This window comes from Rattus rattus, chromosome 2 (assembly GCF_011064425.1).
Source record: "Rattus rattus isolate New Zealand chromosome 2, Rrattus_CSIRO_v1, whole genome shotgun sequence".
NCBI lineage: Eukaryota > Metazoa > Chordata > Mammalia > Rodentia > Muridae > Rattus > Rattus rattus.
The window spans coordinates 88909098-88932536 of NC_046155.1; the positions used below are offsets into that span (position 1 = coordinate 88909098).

Sequence of the window (23439 nt, forward strand, 5' to 3'; positions counted from 1 at the left end):
CCACAGTCCTAGCTGTGTTTGTGAAGAAGGGGACAGCAGCTGAGCGTGGTGGTGGTCCATGCCTTTAATCCTAGCACTTGGGAGGCAGAGGCAGGAGGATCTCTGAGTTTGAGTCGAAGAAGAGAAGGATAAGAAGGAAGGAGAAAGAACAACACCACTTAGGTTTTTGAGAGTAAGATGGAGGTCCCTTCAACAAGGGAGACCTCTGGGGGAGGGTGCAGGCCTGCACAGGGCAGGGGAGGCTAGGAACTAACTTCCCTTTTCTTTGCACACTCTCCTCATCCATCCACTTCCCATTCAGCCTCCTTTCTGGCTGCCCCTCTACTCTCTGTAGGCACCTCCACCTTCTTCTCCTCGGTCTTTCCTCAGTGAGCCATTCTTTGAAGAAGTAGAGTAAACAAAGGAAGGGAAATAAAGGGATCCTGCTGTCCAGGAATGACCACAGAGGTCATAAGATAAGGAACAGCAAAGCCTTCCAAACAGAGTAACTATGAAAGGTGGGGTAGCAGGTGGCACTAGTGAGGGAGTCTGACGCAGGCACCCTTAGAGAGGGAAGGTGGGTGGGGAGAGGACTGTGCTTTGGAAGGAAGGGCACCGGGCATGTGAGAAACTTGCATTCCTCCTGCCCTGACCTAGGTGGGGACTACACATCTGTTCCTGTCGTTTTAAAAATAAAATCAATATTTAAAAGCACGAGTGTGAAGGCCACATGAGGCATGCAACCTAAGACAATAGCTGGTATGGGCTCCAAGACGGGAGGGATAGTACAAAGCCACTGGGGAAAGGTGGAATTGTGGTTATGTGCTGGTTCACAGGTCCAAAGTTCCACCGAGAGAGGCAGAGTGGGAAGTCAGAGCCCCTAGTGGGTTGTGTGGGGGTTCCCTTGGCTTTGAGGTTATTGTGGCTGTGGCTGCACCCCCAATAGTCACATGCAGTGAAGCCAGGACTCCAAGCATTAAATGGCTATAAACAGCCCTGAGCTGATGATTGCCTTAGAGTCCTCTCATCATGTCTGATTCGGGTATCCTGGTTGCAGACCAACCCTGGTCTATTCCAGCTGTATCCAGATGCACACTTAAATCCCTTACTGATAGAGAATGGGCCACTAGGACATCTGGAGAGGCATGGAGCCCAATGCTTCCCTTTTTTGTTCCATTTCAGCCTTCATCTGAGGTCCTGGCTGGTGTCAGAGCTCCACCATGGTTCCCTGTTTGTGTGCTCCATTTGAGTCACCTTCTTCCTGATGCAGTTTTATGGCATCTGGGCTGATTCCTGTTCTCTCTACTCATGCAGGGCTATGAAGAGCTGGGCAAAGTGCTCACCGCGCAGTGAAGAGGCAGAAGCAGGGGGCTGTGGGTTACACATTGGGGTAAGCTCTGGAAAGGATTCTGGGAGTCTATCTTTTCTCTTCCTCCTCTTCTATCACCTATGTTTGTATATGTATCTGCATATTTGTATGTGTACCAGATGTGTGCAGGTACCCACAGAGGCCAGAAGAGGGCATCACATCCCCCTGGAGCTGACTTATACATGTTTGTGCTGCCTGCTGTGGTTGCTGGGAACCACACCCAGGACCTCTGGAAGGGCAGCAAGTGCTCTAAACTGCTCAGTTCAGTCTACACTTGCTAAAGCCAGGTGGGTTCTGAAATTGATAGGGAAAGCCAGTGTTCAACACGGGAGGATATTTGCTCTGGCCATTTTATTTCAACTTAATGTCCACTAAGGATCTCCACTGTGCATCTCCACTGCCTCATGAGATCCCAGTGGTCAACTTCTCTGAACCAGTTTTCTTACTGTTAAAACTGGGCAACAAATTTATGAAGAATGCCTAGAACTCATTAAGGACACATTTAAGCAAACCTTGTTGTTCTCTCACCTTTGCTCATTAACAGAGCCATTACATACAGCTGTGTCCTGCACATACTACACAAAGGCAGGGGGCACCATTCACAGAGAAGCCCTGCTTCCTTAGGTGTCCTGAGTTGATTCTCCATCTCCATCGCCACTACCAGATATATGTAGAGATAAAGGGGTGACTGCTTAGCCTATGCTCTCACCATGGAAGCCAACTGCTGGCCATCCAGGCTGACCCAGGCAGATTAGCAGAGACTGGGCTATCTCAGCAGGGGGAAAGCTGTGGGTGCCTGGAAATACACAGACTCTTCATGCTATGTAAACAGAGTCCATCAAAGCCCTGTGTGAAAGAACTGTGAGATAAGGGACTCATACTCAGTGAGCCTGTGCGGGTTGGTCCAGGACCTCTCTCTGGGAACATACAGTCAAGGCTAAGGAGGACCAGGTCAGAGCCAAAACAGCTCCAGGAGAAAACAGCCGTGGGCCTAGGCAAAGGGTTGCTCAGTTCCTCTTCCTTCTCCTGGGAACCAGGGACTCCATGTTTCCGAGAACCGTCCATGTTGAGGATATTATGGGCACATTATTGATGCTGCTGCTGCTGCTGCTGCTGCTGCTGCATTCATTCATCTGTTTGTGTGTAGGATTGGAAACCAGAAAACTTTAGGGAGTTGGTTCTCTCATTCCACCACATGGGTTCTTCAGGGAACTCAGTTGTCTGGCCTAGCAGCAAGTACCTTTGTCTGCTGAGTCATCTTGTCAATCCTATTCCTTTAAAATTTTACTTATTTGTTTGTTTGTTTGTTTGTTTATTTATTTATTTATTTATTTTTTCAAGACAGGGCTTCTTTGTTCAGCCTTGGCTGTCCTGGAACTAGCTCTGTAGACCAGGCTAGCCTCCAAATCACAGAGATCCACCAGCCTCTGCCTTCTGAATGCTGGGATTAAAGGTGCCACCACCGCAGGCTTCCATGAGGTATCTCTTTGTGAATTTTTTATATAATGGTCAAATCAATGTAATTAGTATGCTTACCAATGGTCATTTCCTTGTGTTGAGAACTTTAAGAAATTGTCTCACTGACCCACTCCCCCCAAGCTTTTGATTTCTGTGAGACCACATCCTTTGGATTCTGCACATGGCAAAGATCGCGTGATATTTGCATCTGGCTTATTTCACTTAAGATCACGTCCTCCAAGCCTCCAGACGTTGTCACAAACAACAGTTCAGCCTTTTCATGGCTGAATAGTATTCCACTGTTCCTGTCTGCTTATCCTCTGACAGACACTTGGTGGTCCCATCTCCCGGCTGCTGTGCTGTGACTTCAGACGTAGTGAACAGGTACATGCGGGTGCATCTCTGACATGCTCAATTCATCTCCTTTGGATGATCCCAGTGGTGAGACTGCTACATGGCACAGAGGCTGCATTTATAACTTTCTGAAGACCACGCCCTGCTTTCTTCTATAGTGGTGATACTAATGGGCAATGACACCAACAATGTGTAAGGACTCTACCATGGCTCATCCCGGAGTTCTCTCCTTGCCTGTGGCCATGCATACCTGTGGATAGAGCTATGGGGCCGTGGGCTATGCTAACTTCCCCTTCCAGTTGTAACAAATAATCTCAGATCTGGTGGCCTATCGCACAGATTTGTCACCTCCCAGTTTTAGGTGTCAAAAGTCCCAAGTCTCTTGGGATGCAATCAAGGTGCTGATCTGGCTTATATGGCTCAGTGCAGAATGCTTCCGGCTTTTCCGTGCCGTCCAGTCTGCCCCTGCCCTGGCTTACAGCCCACCTTCTAGTCGGCAACGGGCAGGAAAGCGGTTCTCACGCTCTGTCACTCTGACATTCTTGCAGCTTGTCAGGAAGGCTGTGATGATGCGGGGGCTCCTGGAATGGTCTGGAAGGATCTTTTCATCTCATGAACAACAGTTCAATGTCTGCCAAGTTCTTTTCGCCAAGGTAATGTGTATGGGTTAGAGAACAGGGTGGGGATTCTCACGCCCATGGTATTTTGTTTGCCATGCCAGGTGTTAGCAATACCCAACAATGCCAAATGAAGACAGTTTTCCAACATGGCTGCAGCCATTCACTCCTACCCCAGCAGTCTTCTGACTCCATGCCTTTGTGATGATCTAAGTTTGAGGAAGCTCTGCACACTGTACGTAGCCCAGGGCTATGAGGAAGGTGACAGGGGACATCCTTCACATCCTTGGCCACAGATCAAGTCCAGCCATGTTGAGCTGACCAGGGGAACTACCCTGCCGTCAGCTGCTGCTCACCGCACAGCCTGTCCTATCTTGCAGACTCCCTGAGGTTTGCATATGTCTCCCCATCTGCTGGCTGTCCACAGTTTGATCCTGACTGCACTGGGCTTCTCCTGAGTCTCAACCTTTCTGGCACACTGGGATCTCATCCATACTCACCACTGAGTCCACTTGAACGGTTGGAATGGTGAGGCTCGTGCATTTGAAGACGCATACTCCTCAATAACAAAACAACAGCCTGATATCAATATTCCCCACTCTCATTTCTCCTCCTTGATTTTCCTTCCCTCCGTTCCCTTCCTCTCTTCCTTTCTTCTCTCACCTAACTGAGATATTAAACTGAGGTCCTAGACAAGTGATCCACCACTGAGCTATATCCCCAACTTTCATTTTATGTGTTAATTTGAGGCAGGCAGGCAGGCTCTCACTAAATTGCCCAGGTTTGCCTTGCTTGCTATGTAGCCTAGGCTGGCCTGGAATCACTCTCTAAATTCCAGACAGGCCTTGAACCTGCAATCCTCCTACCTCAGCCTCTCATGTTCTGAGGATTATAGCTGTGCACCCTTAGGCTGGTTCCTCACCCGGTATTTCAGCCACTCCATTGGCTGTGAATGATGCTCTCCCTTAGCTTAAGCATGTTATGGTAGCAGAAGACTGAGATGTAATGTGGGGGATTGCAGGGCTCTGAGGACTCCTGACCTCAGCCTCTTGCCAGGAGCAATGCCTCCATCAAGGTGTTCTGATCTGGAGACATTTTCAAGGAACGTGCAGTGCCTTCAGTGTAGACTAGGAAACCCCTCTTAGGAAGGAGCATGGAAGCCAGAGGGAACGCTGGGATCTGCTGCTCACAGAGTCCAGCCTCACAGAACACCACTTCAGCCCCCCTTTATGCCTGGAAATTTTCTGCATGGGCACGGTGCCCAGGGCAGCAACAAATAAGACACACGTGTTTTTCCACTGACACTGCTTGAGAAGTTTCAGATTAAGGGAGTCAATAATCACATTTGAAACCTCATCTATACACCAAAACAGTCCTAGAGAATGACACTGGGAAAGTTCTCCCCACCCAGAGGGAAACAAAGGCCCAAACGCCAACATATCAGGACAAGCCTTTCCAGCCTGCAGCCTGGAAGTTTCCATGAAGCAGCTTAAGGAGCCAACCATAGAAAGTGGAGCTGGGGCTGGAGAGGTGGCTCAGCCATTAAAGGCTAGGCTCACAAGCCAGAGTACAAGAAAATGAAGCCAGTGCACTGCAAGGCAGGTGCTGGGGCTGCGGCATCCATAGGGGCATCAGGATGGAGAATCTGGCCTTGCCAGGGAGAGCGCTTCTGGGGAACACTGTCACTCTAGAGGTTCCCTCTTAGAGGTAGCATGGGACAAGGTGGGAATGACAGGGAACCAATCTTTGAGCTTTATCAACCACAGCTGATAGTATCTGGGCTTGTAGGAGTCACAAACTAAGGTCCCTGTCCTTGGCTGGACCTGTGGTTCGCTCCTTCATCCTGATGTCTATCACAGCTCTTGCCTGACTTTCTGTTACATTCTGCCTGTCCTTGGGTCGATCACACTGTGTCTTACGTACCCAGCCACACAGCCTCCATTGTTCCCTGCCCCAACAACTCTCATGACTCTCATGCTATTTGGGCAACTAATGATGTTTTCCTTCCTCTGGTTGGTGGCAGGAGCCTTAAGGACAGGGGTGCTCTTGTCTTTACTGTGTATGATGCCAAGGGCCTCAGGCCGCCCAGATGTAGGTACAGCATCTGGAAGGCAGGTCTTGGGTTGGAGGCGACAAAGCAACATGGTGTAGGAGCCACAACCTTTGCTTGCCCCCATGCCTTTTGGTGACCAGGAAGACACAAGCACAAGGCTCTGTGGATGGTCTTCTCGGAGTTCCAACTTGACAGACATTATTTGCAGCCCAGTGTCTTCTTACCAGGACTGATTACATGCAAAATGGCAGCAAGTGGCACAAAGAGTGCGTACTAGGATAACGGCTAACGGCGACATGCTCGCTCGCACCCTCAGATGCACACGTGCAGACAAGCATCCGCACTCCAGGCGTGCCCGAGCATTCCCTTCTGTTTTGCTTTCCCCCGTCTCACACAGTCAGCCTTCTCTATCCCCGGGATCCACAGGCAGGGATCCAGACAACAGTGTGTAGAAAATATTTTTAAGAAGTCTTCAGGGCTAGAGAGATGGCTCAGTGGTTATTGCATAGCCATGAGTACCTGAGTTCATGTCCACATCCCCAGCAATCTGCCAGTGCTCTTGCATGCTGTGGGAGGACTGCTGGGGCTTGCTGGCTGCCAGCCTCGCTGGGGAAAACAAACCAAAACAAACCCAAAGGTCCCAAGCTCAAGGAGAGACTCTGCCTCAAAGGAATAAGGTGGAAAGTGATAGAGGAGGACTTGCATTGTTCTGCTCTGGCTTCTGTGTGTATACAGGCACACACACACACACACACACCACACACACACATACACACACATACACACACATGCTCATGTGCACATACACACTCAAGCACACACACATGCACACACACACATACACACACACGTGCGCATGTGCACACACGCACATACACACACATACACACACATACACACATACACACACCCATGCACACTCATGAACACACACTCACACGCACATGCACACACATACATACACACATACACACACATACACACACCCATGCACACGCCCATGAACACACACTCACACACACATGCACGCACACACATGCACACACATACATGCACACATACTCAGAGACAGTGAGACAGAGAGAGACAAAGACAGAAAGGGAAAGAGAGGGGAAGGAAAGGAGGAGGGAGAGGGAGAGAGAGGCAGAGATACAGAGAGAGGCAGAGAGCCTCAATCTGTTCTGAACAGGTCAGATTTTCCCACCAGTCATTATTTCCTCACCAAAGCCACATAACAACTATTTCCACAATACTCTCATGGCATTAGACATAATGAACAGTGCACCGGTGGCTGAACAAACGATGGAGAGTGTGCCTGGATTCTATGCCCATACCAAACGAACTTACAGAAGGGACTTGAGTGTCCTTGGAGGGTTTTAGAACAAACTGCTCTTATATATGGAGAGATTACCCCATAAATGAGTGTCCCACTCCACTGTCACAAACCCAGGGAAGAGCAGAGTACCTTCTGGCCGGGGTTTAGGCTTTTCCAGCCCTCCATCTTGCATGAGTTCAAAGGCAAAGGAAACATTCAGGACCTGGCAAGACAGATACACTGGATATGTCATTGCATACCCTCTGGACCCAGGACCCAAGGATCTTATGATTCCAGGACCCTAGGATCTGTCCCAGAGAGCTTAGGAACGTTACACCATAGCTATGGGCCTGAGGCTGAGCCTGTTTTTGGCTAGAAAAATGTCCTGGTTGTGCTGAGAGTGGCCATGATGCTCTTAGCCAAATCTTCCTATCCCATTCCACTCCTGCCTCAGTTATCAGGACTCCAAACGCAGGGATAGCAGTGCATCCATTTGCCTGGGTCAGATGGCAAGGCATGTTCAAGGGGACCTCCATCTCGGGCTAAAAGCCTTACATCTAGTCAAGTAGGATAACAATGGCCCCTGAGGGTAGAATCAGGGAAGCCCAGAACAAAACAAAATCACCCAGTTCTTAAAAGGGCTGGAGATGTAGTTTAGCTCAATTTATAGCCATCCCACTTCTGTAATCTCAGTATTTAGGCAGCTAAGGCACGAGTACTGTAAATTCCAGGCTGGTCTGGACCTCTATATCAAATGGACCCCCTCCCCCAAATAGAAAAGAATCAGGGGTAGGAAAGACGGCTCATCAATAAGAGGGCCTGAGTTTTGTCCCTAGCACCCATGTGGCTCACAACTGCCAGCTCCAAGGGATTTAATGCCGTTTTCTATCCTCCACAGCACTTAAATATACAGGCACACAGATATAGACACATTGCAAAAAAAAGAACCAGCCTGGCCACAGACCTCAGTGCTAGCTGGTCCGGGAACTACATTTCCTGTCATCTCTGACAGAGACAGGTCTGGCTGTGTATCTGGGTTAGGGAGGCAGGGATAAACAAGGGGCAAGGAACAGTGTTCAGGATGCCCAGAGTCTCTCATGCCAAGCCCAGCAGTTACTAGAGTGGCTCCATCTCCAACCAGCAAAGGCCTGGCCAGGAGGCTGCCTCCATCTTTTTCTAGACAGGCCCAGCACAGGTGGTCTGAATGCAGGCTATGGATTCCCCAAGGCCTTTCCCTCTTACCTTCTGTTCAAAGCTGTCTGGGGTCAGGAAGAAGCTGTGCAGGGGTACAAAGTAGCCCTCCAGGAGCCCCATGAGCAGCACCAGGTAGACCCCATCTGCAAACTACACGGAGAGCCAGGTGTCAGCATGAGCTTCCTTCATCAGTCTGGCATCAATCCACACAGGGCCACCTCAGAGGGCAGGCTAATGGTGAGAGAGAGTCGCAAGGGGCAAGTGGCGGGAGTGGGGGCTCCACCGGAGAGGCAATGTGGAACTGCCCTTGTGTCACCTAGCTTGGTCCTCAGCTAATCTTGTGGAATAGACATCAAACCAATATACCCCACTTCACAGGGGAGAAAAGTGAGGTGCAGGGGGAAGGCGGCCCTGCCTACTAGAAGGGACAACACTGTATGGAGCTATCGGGAGGAATGACAGATGATGGGCAAGGAGAGTGACGTAAGGCCCTTCAAGTTACTTCTGCTATTGAATGGAGAACGTGGTGGCATCACCCAGGCCTGGCTTCTGTGCCCCTCCAGGCCTGGCTTCTGTGCCCCTCCAGGCCTGGCTTCTGTGCCCATTCCTCGTGATTCCAGAGGCAGCACAGTATGGCTGCCAGAAACGCAGGTTCTGACTCTAACCCTACTATCCAGCTGTGGGACTTCACTGTCTTTTTCTCATCTGTAAAGTGGGGGTGCAGAGGAGTCATGCGTGTTCCACAGGGCTAGCACGAGGACTATATATAACATATATAAAGCACTTGAGGACCTGTTTGGTATGGAGGTAGCACTTACTAAGCACTAGCCTTTGCTATCTGGAAAACAACAATGCAACAGAAATTCTTGCTGACCAAACAGAACTCTCTTAAGGACCACAGAAAGGGCCTTGAGGTCTGGACTGGGGTTGGGGACCTGAGCCCAAGGACCAGTCTCTCGGGCTAAGAGCAGAGTGCTTTTTCCAAAGGAGACAAGCTGCATGTCCAGGGTGATCAGGGCAGTGATGGTCTGGAGTGAGTGGATTTTGGAAGGACTCAGTGTCCAAAGGTGCTTATCTGATATCCTAGCACTCCTTAGAGGATGCTGGACCACCGCATGTCTGTCGACCACAGATGCTAGAAGTTGCAAATCACACTTCCTGCTGCTGCCCTACTAGGAGAATGAAATGAACTAGCGTCTGGGTCTGGAGCCTCTTCATTCAACTTCCTAGAAGACAAAGTGGCCTCAAGCCCAGCTGGAATTAGGGTAGTCCTCCATACTCTTCTGGGCCACCTCAAGCAGGGGCGGCCTGTGCCTGGCATCCCATTCCACCTGCGTGGGTCCTGGAGAGGAGAGCTTAGAGTCTCTGTGGAGATCAGAGCCCTCTGCAGTGAGGCAAGCAGCAAGCCTGGGTCTGGCTGTGGCTGGAGTGGTCGAACCTGTGGACAGATGCCAGGGTGCCAAGCAGTCTCCTCTCACACAGCAGCCCTGGCTCTGGGTCACGGGGAAGTTCCAGAGATCGTTCTAGCTGCTTTTCTAGCAATGTTTCAGATCGCCCCAGAGTTCGGACATACGGGAAGAGAGCTCTATAGACGACAGGAGGTGCTCACACTTGGGTGCAAGTCAGGCAGCTGTAGTTTACTCAGAATGAGAGAGGATGAGGGAGTTGGGGTGTACAAATTATAGCTTAGTTATTAAGTACTAAGGTACAAATGGCTGTAGCAGATTCTACCTAGAGTCAGATACTGCCTTGGTAGTCTCTTTTACCACTGTAGTGGGGCTAGTTAGACAAACGCCAGTAACAGTGTCTCCTAAGGAGTGCTGGCGTGGACAATGAGCAGTCCGGACGGCATGCCTATCATTTGATTGCTACTTTTCAAAATCACCAATGCCAGCCTAAAGGGAGGAGGGGCTTACGATGCTCTAACACTAGCTGAGGAGCAGCTGATGGCTGCTGGAGGGAGAACAGTTGGCTTTCTTCTGAGATGTGCCTCTGGTCCAGTGCATGGTCCTACACTCATGTGCACAGGGCCAGTTCTAACTGGACTCAGTAGGTTATTTATTAAGAAAAGAAAAAGAAGAGGACATAACGTTGGGAGAAGGGTAGGGGTGTCTGGGAAGATCTGGGATGAGGGAGTTGGGGTAGATATGCTCTAAATATAGTATATGCATGGATGAAATTATCAAAAAACGAGGCGACAACCAAACCCCACTGATGTCCTTCCAAGAACGTATGAGTGTTAAAGAGGGGCTGAGAGGATGGAACAGACATTTAAACACAGGGCAGGCGACAGAGGGCGGTGACTGTCCTCTACCCATGACACAAACCCATTGCTCCAAATCAGCCAATATCACTTCATGAACCCCTCTAAACAGACGAGTGTAAGGTACCAGTGCTAAGACTGCCTGCATCCAATCAGTGCACAGTGGTGATCTAAGACTGTACTCGTTCAGAGGTGGAGAGAGAGAGAGAGCTTGGCCATGTGTTGTGTGTCACATACAGAGTAGTTTCCTGAAATGTTTCTAAAATCAGCTGCTAGTGGTGGTGGCACGGGGCAGGGTGAGGGATCCCCATCCGGCTCATCTCTCTGAGAAGAATACATCTCACATCTCATCCCTCCGCCTGGAAAACTTTGGGTCCCTGGAACTGTCACCCACCTGTGTCTCCAGTTCTGTGACCTCCAAGTTCAGTTTATTCAGGTGCTTGTTCACGAATGTGATGAGAGTCTGAAAGAAAGAGAAATGCAAAAGTACTAAGGTAGAGATCTCCACACGTGAAAGTGCTCTGGGGCCACAGGGAGAGGCATGGCCTCTTGGTTAGGCAGCCCACGTGATATACAGGGTTTTGGCTGAAAGGGACAAGGAAACCCTGAGAGACAGGATGACAGGTGGAGTGTATGATTTGGGGTCAGTGGGGGCAGAAGGGGAATGAAGAAGAGGGCAAGAGACAAAATGACCCCCTGGGCCCCTCTTGTTGATCCTGTTTGGTATCACCTCCTGTGCCCAGGGAGAGGAAGGGTTCTGTGTGAGGGGCAGAGAAAGCTAGAGTCAGTGTGAGCAGGAGGATAGGGTAGGCATCCCACTGTGAGAAGATGGGTCCTGGATGACTAACCAGTGACAAAGAGAGGGAAAAGATGTCCAGGACACCCTACACGCAAGCTGGGATTTCCTCACGCACTGCAGGTCCCTGCTGCCCCCAGACAGCATAGACCTACCTTCTTCACCACATTGAGTTTGTCTGGTGCATGATCAAACAGCGTGTCAAAGGCATCGCGTTCTGAAATAGAAACACACAGCATGCAGTAAAGCATGTAGTCCCCGTGTAGCTACCATGGGGCTCTCTGGCTGATTCTTACCAGGGCCCATGTCTGCGTGGCTATCAGGTGACATATTTCTAAGCAGTCTGACCTGGGCTTGGTCCTTTCTCCTCACTTTCATTCCACCATATCCCAATGTAGGCATAGTTCTAGAGTGTTTCTGACATCTCTGGTCATTAGTCATCCAAATACCAAACGTTTTGGCTAATTCTCAAGACAGTTATCCTGGTAGGGGCAGAGGGGAGGGGGCAAGAGTCCAGTGCCTTCCAGGATAGAACAAGAGTCTCTCTCTGGGGGTTCCAAGTCTGTCAACCCCTCTATGCCTCAGTTTCCCCTTCTACAAAACATTATCTGAAAGATAAGCTCTTCTCAGGTGCATGATACTTATGAAAGTCATGGTAGGTATGAAAGTCAACATTGTTCTCCCAGTGCAGTTTTTAGTAGAATAAAAATATTTCATGAGGTAAGCAAGTATGAGGTTGACAGAACATAGCCAAGCCATATTCCTGGCAGGGGATTTTCTTGATGTGGTGCCATATTCCCAGACTTAGGGGTGACCTGCATGAAGGCAGGGGTGGGGAATGTTTCCAGAAGCAAGCTGGCTTGGGCAGGGTCTGTGACCCAAAGGCAGTCCTTTTCCATTTGGACACTGATGGGCAAAACTAAGACTGCTAGGAAGGTGTGTGTGTGTGTGTGTGTGTGTGTGTGTGTGTGTGTGTGTGTGTGTGTGTATGTGTCTGTCTGTCTGTCTCAGTTTATGCATATGCATGTGTGTGCATGTGTGTGTGTATGTGTCTGTCTGTCTGTCTCAGTTTATGCATATGCATGTGTGTGTGTGTGTGTGTGTGTATGTGTGTGTGAGACAGAGGGGGGGGAGATCTTTGCACCTGGAAGACTCTACAAACAAGTTCTGGGAGATGGGACTGAGAGGGAGAAAGCAGGAGGCTGTCTCCTAATGTGCTCAAACATCTCTTCTGAAACTCCCATGCCAGGCACAGGTAAGTGCCCTGCAGGGGACAGATCTGTGCTGATGTGATGAGTGAGTGTTCTTCATGTCACTAAGCTGCCCCTCCTCACCTAGCCAGTCTGTCCCTAGTTGGGACAGACACATATTAGACAACAGAACCAACTAGCTTCACCAAGGCCGCAGAAGTCAGAGAAGCTCACAAGGACTCACCATGCCTTCCGGAAAGGGCCCTGGAAGAAAAGGAGAAAGAATTCACTTATATGGTAGGTTTAGGTTTGGGATCAGCCTGGGCTACTTGAGACATCGTCTCCAAAACCAAACACACGTCTCCTAGAGAACACGTGGCTGGCCTTGGGATGGCACCCTTTCCTGGGAGGGCTGCGCCTTCTCTAGTTGCTGCCAATCTGGCAGTCGGTCCCATGTTGTCTCCCATTACTCTCCAGACTCTTATGCCATGTTCAGGAAGATTACTGGTGTTAATGCAAAAACCTACCACAGCAATGCCTAAGCGCTCATTCTTCTCTGTATTTCAGAGAACACTAGAGTAGGGGCTTAAGACGTCTAGTCAGGAGATCTGAGCAACCTTTGAGAAGTTTCACTGTCCAGGTTCTGTGGCTGACTGACTGCAGGTCAGCTTTGTCTTGTTCCTGGTCATCCTGTGATGCCCCCAAATGACACTTGTCACTGCTCCAGGATAGTGTCTCCTGGATCGGACAGGAACCGGAACTTCACTCATCGGCAAAGAAACGGTCATGTTCTAAGAGCATAGGCACCAGAGTCAGGTCACAGGACACACCCATTTAGATACTGTGTGACTTCAGGCAAGCTCCTGAACCTCTCTGGTCTCTGGATCTTTTAATTTCTAAAATGAAAATAATGGGTGCTCTGAGCATTTACATTTTATTATAATTTCTAGTGCACTGTGAATTTCCTAAATATTAAAACAAATATTGCAGTTTGTATGTGTGTAAGCCAGAGACAACCTGCAGGAACTGGTTCTTCCCGTCTACCATGTGGATCCTGGGGGAATGAACTTGGGCTTGGGACCGAGTACCTTGCCTGCCGAGCCATCTTGCTGGCCTCATCTTAGTCCATTTCTGGCTTTTTACAAATTTTAGAAGATGCTTAGTTCACTTGCACACCTAACACCCACTAAATGGCCATTTGTGTGTGGTTTTCTGATACAGAATGGTGAAGCTGTAGAAGCCAGCTAGATGGACTAGCCTTCCATTTCTTTCATTGCCCTGGGGTGGGGAACACCCCTGCTGCACCAGAATACAGAGAAGAGCCGCACAAACTGTGCTGGGCTGTCATTATGAGGACTTCACCCACGTTTCTGTGGCGGAGAAATGGGGACCTAATGCACAGCTGAAAAGACTCTTTTAGAATCGTAAGTGTCCCCATGCCCCAAGTCCAGCAGTTTCTCCCAGGACACTCCCTTGTTCCGTCTGTTCTCTTTTCCAGATGAGACAGTGGGTACAAAGCATCATGGGATGGGAGATCCAGGTAGGACAGTGAAGCTGGACCTGAGATGGCTTTGCCACTTAACCCTCAAAGTCATGTGACTAGGATGGGACAGCTTCATGATGGAGTCTCCACAAGTCATACAACAGGCATAGTGGGAAGGAGCTATTCTCTACCTCTACCCACTCCCAGGCCTTTTTGAAATCACTGTGGTTACCATAGCCACAGATCTGACTCACGTTGCTCTTGGTTGGAAAGCGCACGAGTGGAGACCAGAGGCCCATATCCAGTGTGTTGCGCTTTGGTTTTGAGACAGGGTCTCTCATTGTGCCTGGAGCTTGCTGATTTAGCTGGGCTGGTTGGCCTGTGAGTCCCCGGAGGCTCTTGTCCCTGTCTCCCCAGTGGTGGGATAACAGTGCACACAGCTCAGTCTGGCCTTTACCTTGGATGCTGGGGATCTGAACTCAGGTCCTCAGGCATGTTTGTGTGGCAAGTGCTTTGTCAATGGGACCATCTCCCATTTTCTATTTTCTCATCTTTAAAATTCTTTTTCTATTTTCTCATCTTTAAAATTCTAAAAAAACAAATAGGATAAACCAAACCAAACCAAACCCAAAACTCAAAAGACATCTGTGAAGTAGAGAGGGCTTTCCGGGTCATGGCACGTGACCAAATAAGTCAGATTTAAGAAGGAAGGGGGGAAAAGTCATCCTTTTGAAGATTAACAATTCAGATTGGCCTCATGTCTACCACACGATGATTTCATGCTGGTTAGGTTTGGGCGGGGAGGGGGAGATTGCTTTTTTCCTGGAGTGCCAGAAAATTAGAAATTTTCAATCATGGCTAATTCCTCTCTCCCTGTTTCCCCACCAAGGCTGTACCTTAAGCAGCAAGAGGCATGTTTTTGAATGCACGGAAAAGGCTAAGCTATAATCATCGGCTGCAGCTTAATCCCTCCTGCAATCCCAATAAATGAAAGCTAAATATCAACAAATGGGCGAGTTTCAGAGAAACATCTGTGTTCCATTACAGACTCGCTGGCAACAATGGTGTTGACATACTCTGTGTTACCAGTTATTTCCTCTTGGATTTGCCGAGACTGGAGGATCCCTTCCCGTTTCTAAAATGGAGAAGAGAGGAGAACAAAACAGGTTTTAGCAACACAGACACATTGGTTGGTATTCTGGACAGGGAGAAGGTTATTGGCGCTTCATAAGGGCGTCACAAGGTGAGAAAAATTCGAGATGGGGAAGTGCAGTGATTTGGGGGCACCTGGCTGCATGAGCCATCATGGTGGAGTGCAATGGGTGCTTAGTCCAAACAAGTAGGCTGATTCCTGGAGGGTGAAGCCGGCCTTTATTTATTGAAGAGTTGTCGGAAGTCAGCTGTTTGCCTAGGGCAGTGAGGCCCAGCAAACTGAATGGAAATGAAGGATGGATGTGTTTGCCTCCAGCTGGGGCCCCTGGGGCAGCCACTACAGCAGCAGCCGCTGGACAGAGGTGTGCAAGGCAGCCTGGAGAATCCGGAGGCATGGAGGACTTTTATTTTGGTTTGTTTTTTACCCAGTAACCATGGAACTCTTTCAGTTCTCTGAATATTTTAAATTTATTCTTTGATAATTTCAACATGTATACAACGTATCACGAGCCTATCTACTCTTCCCCACCATCCTTGGACCCTCTCAATTCTTCCCACCCCAACCTTCATGTCTACGTAAATCCCACTGAGCCCCCATGTGTGCACATGCCTGTGAGGCTATCCATGGGAACATGGGTAATCTACCAGAGGTCATGGACCCCCTCAAAGAGAAAGGACTTCCCTTCTCTCAGCTGCCATCAGGAGCTCTCTCATCAGTCAGGAGCTCCTCAGTGAAGGTTGGAGCCTCATGAGGCCCCAAGTCTCAGTCAAGCTGAAATGCTGTCATGGGAGTCATGCGTGCAGGGGCCACATCTCTCTCTCTCTCTCTCTCTCTCTCTCTCTCTCTCTCTCTCTCTCTCTCTCTCTCTCTCTCTCTCTCTCCCCTCTCCCATCTCCCCCTCTCCCTCTCTCTCTTCCTTCTCTTCCCCCTCCTCCTCTTCCTCCCTCTCCTTCTTCTCTTCCTATGTTCTTTTCAAAGGCAGAGGCTCATGTAGTCCAGGTTGGTCCTCACTACTATGTGAACTTCCAGCTAGATGATCAGAGGTACTTTTCAAGGACAGGAAACTCTGAAGAAGGCTGGACCTGGGCAAGAGGTCATTTTAGGGGGAAGTGGCTGCCATTATTAGCTTAGCTCCCCTGGGGAGGGTGGCTGGAGAGTTGAACATGGAACCAATAAAGAAGCACAAGGGTTTCCTAGGGCCTTCTGATGGATGCCACAAGGGCTTACTACTAGGTTCCTCTAAGCCAGCATCAGACCCCTGCAGGACAGTCTGGGTGTCATATAAAGCCATCAGAGCAAAACCACTGTCCCAAAGCCAAAGCGAATGTTAAGAGGGGGGCCCTGAGCACACATTTAATCCCAGCACATTGGAGGCTAAGGCAGGGGGACTGAGTGTTTGGGTCCAGCCTGGATTATATATTGAAACCTTGCCTCAGAACAACTCCCTGCCCATCAAATAAGGAAGGGACCTCAGTTCAGGAGGACCAGCTGAACCATGACTTCTGGAGCCTCCGTCCCAAACTTCCAGAAACAACAGCCACAGACGCTATCGTCCTGACAGACTGGATAAGAGTCTCTGGATTAGAGGAGGAAGGGAAGATACAGGTGGAAGAGGAAGTGACAGGAAATGGATGTGGAAAGGGACGGGTTGTGGGGAGGAGAAATAAAGATTTGTTCAAAATTCAGTTTTGAAATATGAGGCTTGTCAAATTCTTGTCCTGGGAGGCCATGGTCAGACAGAAACTCTGACTTTCCAGTTCATACACCATAAGACGCTTTTCTGTAAGTGGGAAGGTGGTGGGTGTCATGGAGCCCTCACTGGTAGCCCTCAGAGCGCCTATCTCTGCTTCTGCCTGGGGCGATGGCTCCTCAGCTTAGGGTCTCACTTTCTCTAGGTTTGCTTTCATTTTAAACCACTATGTAGCCCAGGCTGACCTGGAATTTAGTCTAGATTCGTCTCAAACTCACAGCAATCCTCCTGCCTTGGCCTCCTCGGTTGTGCACTTCTGCACCAGGTATTTTCTGTCAGTTCTGAATCCTGATTTTGAGCCTGTTCTCTTGATAAAGCTAATCACACTCTAACCCCTAACACACACATGCACATGTACACGGCACTTTTCCCATGCCCTCACCCTAACAAAAGTCCCTGCAGCAGAAATTAAACCCCAAACTGCTCTTGATGGCTGATAATTGAGCTCAAAATAAGGGCTGAGATGTGAGCTTGCAGGGACCACTATTTCAAAATAGCAGTCTCCCACCAGCTCTGTCGCTCAAATCTTTTTTTTTTTTTTCTGCTTTGTCTCTAGTAAAGCAACAGGTAAGTTTTGTCATTTCTATTGGAGAGCTCTTTGTCTTACCTGGTCAGAAAGACAACTAAAATATTCAATAAACTGACAAAGCACTGGAAGGCATGGTAAGTCACAGGAGGAAGTAGTCATAGAAGACGTGAAAGGCCGGCTCACCCAGCAATAATATCTCTACCAGCAGTGGAGGAGCCACGCCTGGACTGTATGACCGCATATACGGTTGTGAAATAATTCAGGCTCCTAGTGCCTGTGCTAGCTGCTCATCCAAGTGCTCCTGCATCGACTGCAGACCTTGGGTGATTTGTTTGTTTGTTTTTTAACCTTTGCTAGAATGCTTTAGGTTTAGTGCAATCTAAGAAGAAGGACTAGAAATCTTCCTTGTTTTCTACACCTAGATACGGTCTCATCTACAGTCTGCACCCTCAGCAGAGGGATGCCCTGTTCACAACTGAGCTGACGTCACCAAGTCGTCAGTCACCCTTGAGAGGCCACAGTTACTACTGCGGTGTGCTCTTGGCATTGTGCCTTTTACAGCGTTGGGCTGTGTCTCCCAGAGCAGTTTAACTGGCCTCGGAATCCCCTATGCCCCACCATCCATCATCCATCCCTCTCTTCCCCGTGGCAGCGTCTCAAAACATAAGATGAACTTGTGTGTGATTGGCTGATAGGGATAACAAAACAGAGATGGTCTGGGCTCCTTAAGAAGACGCTCTGGGCTGGCCACAAAATGTTGGGTACAAAGTACAATAAAGGCAGAGCTCAATGGCAAGGACTCTGAGTACCTGTCTGTCAGCCACACTTAAGGGTCTGAACAGCACAGCTCAGCCCTGTCAAGGACAGCCCTCTGCCCTGTCTGTGTCATCTCGTCTCCTCGAAGGCAGCACCAACGCACCCTATTCCTATTACAGCTGGATGCTGCTTTGCAGAGATGAGTGCCGGTCGGTGTGGAAGAAGGGCTTTCTCATTAGGGCAGGAGTGACCTGTTGCTTGGGAGAACCATTGTTGAATGCTCCCCTCCAGTTACTATCTGACCCGAAAGCTCAGCTCAAAGCCCTTTTGTCCTGTAAACAGGCCTGACCTGATCTGGCACAGTTAACCAGACCAAAGGCTTTCTCTCGCTGAGGGTGGAGCTGCCTCCCGTTGTCTGCTGAAGAAGTCTGGATGCCTAGGGGGGCTTGTGTGCACCCAGAGCACACCCTTTTGGTGCATGTTTATATGGAAAGCAAAGAACACCAGAGACAGGCAAGCAGACGATGACCTTTTGTTTAAGTGGGCACTTTTTCTTTAAAAGTGCATTTGAGTATTTAACTGGGTCAGAAGCAGAGAAAGCTAGCCATGGGGAGAGAGATCCCACTCTCACTGTGGAAATTATGTGGCCATATGTGAATGAAGGCTCCAACCAACAGTCCGCACTTGAGGTCCTAGTTGGGCTTTGCTGGGGGACTGAGAAGCAGCAGCAAAGGGCACAAACATGCATGCACACATGCACACCCTTGAACACACGGCATATATGAACTTATACACATACATACACACATACTTTTACCCACCTTCACATGCTTGAACACATATATTCCCTTACACACACTCCCTTTCACATGTACACATTTCCTCACACACACAATTAAACACACACACATATTCTCACTCACTGATACATACACAAACACACACACATGCTTGAACACACTCTTCACATGCACACACATAATGGTTGAACACTTAACTATCTCACATGCACACACCCAATTGAACACACACTTCACACACACTCCACTCACACTACACACACACACACACACACACACACACACACACACACACATTCTAGAGTATGCATTCCTTCACACACAATGCTTGTATGGCACTTGACTAGAACCATGATTTTCCAAGGCTTGCCGAGAGTGTGCATGGCACATACAAACATCTTTCTTCATGCTCAACTCTACATACCTCACGGACATATACACTATAAACTTTCAACTATATGTTGCACAGAGACTCTTCCAGCAGGTCCAGACACACACTACATAGAGATACACTACACACAAGCACACACCCTTTCATTCTTTTCACACTTACTGAGAGTAAGGCAGCAGGTGCTGGATGCCTCCCAACACATAGCACAATCAAGTTCACTTAGCCTTCACCCAGCTGTCCTCGTAAGCATCTACCCAACATGCTTTGGTTCTTGCTGAACTCAGCCTCCATGACTTACATGTATATAGCATGCATCTTACCTGGACCACAACCACTTGGATGGAAACATGGTCTGGGAGTCGGATTGGTGCCCGGAAATACTGAGACAGGGCAACCAGCAGGTGGAGGATGGCAACCAGGTTCTTGGCATGCACAGCTGAAATGCAAGATCAGAGAATGAGAGTCTCCAGACTCTAGGCAGGGCAGAATATTGAGGTATCTATTGAGATTACAGCAGTACCCTCCTCAGTGCCTCCTTGTTGCACCCTAAGCATCGGAGAATCCCTCAAGCACCACCTGCTCCCTCTACCCCAACCCTCTCAACTTATGGCCATGCTTCATAGCTTCCTTCTTGGGTGCTATGATTGGTTGATTTCAACACAGCATCTCTACTCCATTTGAGGTTTCCCAGGAGCAGGTGAGAGAGGGAGGGAGGGGAGGGGGAGGGAGGGAGGGAGGGAGGGAGGGAGGAGGGAGGGAGGGAGGAGAGGAGAGAGAGAGAGAGAGAGAGAGAGAGAGAGAGAGAGAGAGCTTTCTCTACCCAAGCCCCTGTTCTCATCTGCACTCTTTCCCTCCTACCTGACAGGGAACAGAACACTGGATTGTCACCACATCCCATGTCAAAGGCTGTTCACAAGCCTTTCTTTAATCAAGAGATACCAAGTCAGAAGCTCTGAGTCTCTTCCTCTGTCCAGAGTCAACTTCTCTGAAGAACCAAGAGAACCACCCCAAAAGTTTGGCTGTCCACGCCTTATAAGGCGGGTATAGGCTATGTTCCCAAGCAAACCCTCCCACAGTTGCCACACCCTGTGTCCATACTAAACCATTTATGCTGCTGAAGGCCAGGCCCTTCTGGTTGTAGTTTCTCAGGAGATGGGCTACACACTGACCCACAGTCAGGTAGACTTGAACTTGAACATGACTTTGTTACCTGTTTAATGGTTATGGCCTTGGGCAGGGGCTCCTCTGACCACTGAGCCTTTACCATCTTGAATGACGGTGGGCATATACAGTGTTAAGACTTCCAATATTAACAAAGGCAGAGTCCCCAGGACACTGCAGGTGGCCAGGAATGACTGGAATTTTTTATTATAACTTATGAGAAAGTCCCTGGCACGGAGGCAATCAGGGCATGCCAATCCCTCTCCTCTTCCTGTTTCATAACAGGGCACACTCTTCAGGTTCTTTGGCTGCCTGGTCGGTCCTACTAGCTGCATAGCTCTTCATTACAGGGACATATAAGGGGAAATCCAGAGTACCACGTGTCTGTCAACCACATAGGGCTGCCAGGGTGTCATTTGTCTTCCCTGGGTCAAAGTCTGCTTTAGAAGTTTTGAGAAGCCACCACGAAAGGAAATGATTCAGACTGTCCCTTGACATCATTAGCGCTGTCCCTCATCAGGGCTCTTCCACAGGCAGTGTCTCCTCATGGCCAGTGGTGGGTCAACATGACCCCAGGCAGCACACCTGGCTTTCCAGAAGATTCAGGTCTGGAAAGCACTGTGCACTGACTCTGACCTTCAGTGACAGCCTTCAAAATGGCTTGTGGTTGGGACTGGGCCACTGACAAGGCACTGTTGTGAAGATAGAGCCAAACCAGGGTTTGCTCTTCCAGTCATGGTTGTTCTGTCCTCCCCAGACTTGATCCTGGAAGCTGTAAGCACACTTGAAGCCCCTCTTGCTTTCAGTGACAAACTCAATGTTGGAAACATTCAGGTCAGCCAAGTCCTTGTTGCCTGGCGTTCCTGTATATCATTTTGGTAAGTGACATCCGAGGTATCAGACAGATGTCAGATGTTTTCAACAAGTGCTGTGTCCTCCGGGGAATCTTTTTCAAGAGAGATAATGCCATGTAGACACACAGAGAATGTGGACAAGGATGCTAGCCTCTGTGTCACGCATCAGCAGCAAAAGCAAATACCCTGGGAAACAGTCACACCTAGGAGGAGCGTGGCTTAGGTCTGGGACCTCCAAGCTTGCTTTTGCTGCCGAGAGACAACAAAACCATGCAGTTCTTACCATGTAGTTCTGGTGGGTCCAGAACATTCTACATAGTCCAACCTGGCCTTGACACTACTATCTTAGGCTCCTGAAACATTTTTTTAAAAACAAACAAACAAACAAACAAACAAACTCATTTCAATTTTTTCCTTGATTAATTGTATGGGGGGGGGCGGTGCATGGCATGCACACGGAGATCAGGAAAACTTTTCCAGTTGAATATGGCCTTTTACCTCGTGGTAGATTCTGGGGATTGAACCTTGGTTGTTAAGTTTGGTGGCAGAAACCTTTACCTGTTGAGCCATTTCACTGGCCCCTGAGGCTATTTTTTATTTTTACCCCTGTCCCCTCTCTCCCTCCTAAGCAGAGAAACCCTATAGTATAAAAGCCGATAGCAGAAATCATAAAAAAAGGAAGATAGGAAAATGAAGGCCCTTAAGTCTCAACTGTGGCCCATCCATTTGTTTCTTTTCTTCCAGCTGCGTCTGTGTTTCTCCTTCTAATCCTGAGCCTGGACCAAGCACATGCATCAACCACAGTCTTTCAAGACAATGTCAGCTAAGTATTAACATGAATTAATTAAAGGGAAACGCCACAGACACAAGACAAGACCATAAGCCAGGCACACCTGGACGCACGTACATGCAGGTGTCTATACACATACACACGTGTACAAGCGTGTACTCGTGATCAGCACTTGAAAAGGAATATAAAACTGTTTCCGGTTCTGAGATGAAATCCTGAGCTCTGTCATTCTGTCTTGACGAAGACACGAACTTCCTTGTCCAGTGTCTCCACACCATGGATGCAACTCCTGTGCTAGTCACCTGGTGCACATCAAGTGTTGGGCAGGCTCAGTAGTACCCTGACTGTGTTGCTGTCTTTAATGATGGCCCCAGGGCATGAGAACAATGAGGCTGGCAATGCAGCGATGGTGAAGTGGGGGTCTGAAGGGCCACCTTTAAGTTAAAGGAAGAGAACTCAATAATAGAGAAAAACCTGAGCACGGAGACTCTGATATCTACACCAATAATGCATATTCTATTTAATTATGAAAAACAATATTCATGGTAGTTTAAAAATTAGATTTATTTACTCCATGTATGTGGATGCTTTGCCTGTCTGTCTGTGCACAATGTATGTGCCTAGAGACCACAGGAGGGTGTCAGATTTCCTGTTGCTGGGGTTACAGACGGTTATGAGATGTCATGTGGGTGCTGAGAACTGAACCTGGTTCTCTAAAGGAGCAGCTCTTAACTGCCAGAACCATCTCTCAAGCCCTTCATGTTAATTTTGTTGTTACACCTTAAGGGAACAGGCGTGGTGGTCATTGTGTGTGATAAATGTGTTGTTAGGCTAGGAAAGGCATCAATAGCAGGGACGTAAAAAGAAATCTGCAGACCAATAGTAGAGCGTACAACACTAGGACATAAACCCACATGACTACAGTCACCTGGTTTTCAACAGGGATGTAAAAAGCATATACTGGAGGAAAAAAATGCCTCTTTAACGAAGGGGCTGGGAAAGGCAAATCACCAATCCCTTGTAAAAGAATGAAACTAGACCTGTATCTCTCACTTTGAGTAACAATCAGTCCAAAACGGTGGAAGATCTTAAGGTGGGACCTGAGAAGTTGAAGCTGCTAGAAGAAAACCCAAGTAAAAGACTTCTATGCAGGCATACATGAAGACTTCCCACAAAGAACCCAA

At 48.8% G+C, this 23439-nt stretch overlaps 1 protein-coding gene across 1 annotated transcript in view; it reads right to left on the bottom strand.

Moving 5' to 3' along the window:
* Positions 1-23439, bottom strand: part of Parva (parvin alpha) — a 155415-nt gene that overhangs the window by 3465 nt on the left and 128511 nt on the right. The window contains exons 6-12 of the mRNA XM_032892879.1: positions 19771-19886; positions 15148-15206; positions 12833-12852; positions 11554-11615; positions 10997-11065; positions 8388-8489; positions 7296-7368 (exon numbers count right to left, since the gene is read on the bottom strand). Of these exons, the coding sequence (XP_032748770.1) occupies positions 7296-7368; positions 8388-8489; positions 10997-11065; positions 11554-11615; positions 12833-12852; positions 15148-15206; positions 19771-19886 (501 nt within the window). The remainder of the gene's footprint in view (positions 1-7295; positions 7369-8387; positions 8490-10996; positions 11066-11553; positions 11616-12832; positions 12853-15147; positions 15207-19770; positions 19887-23439) is intronic.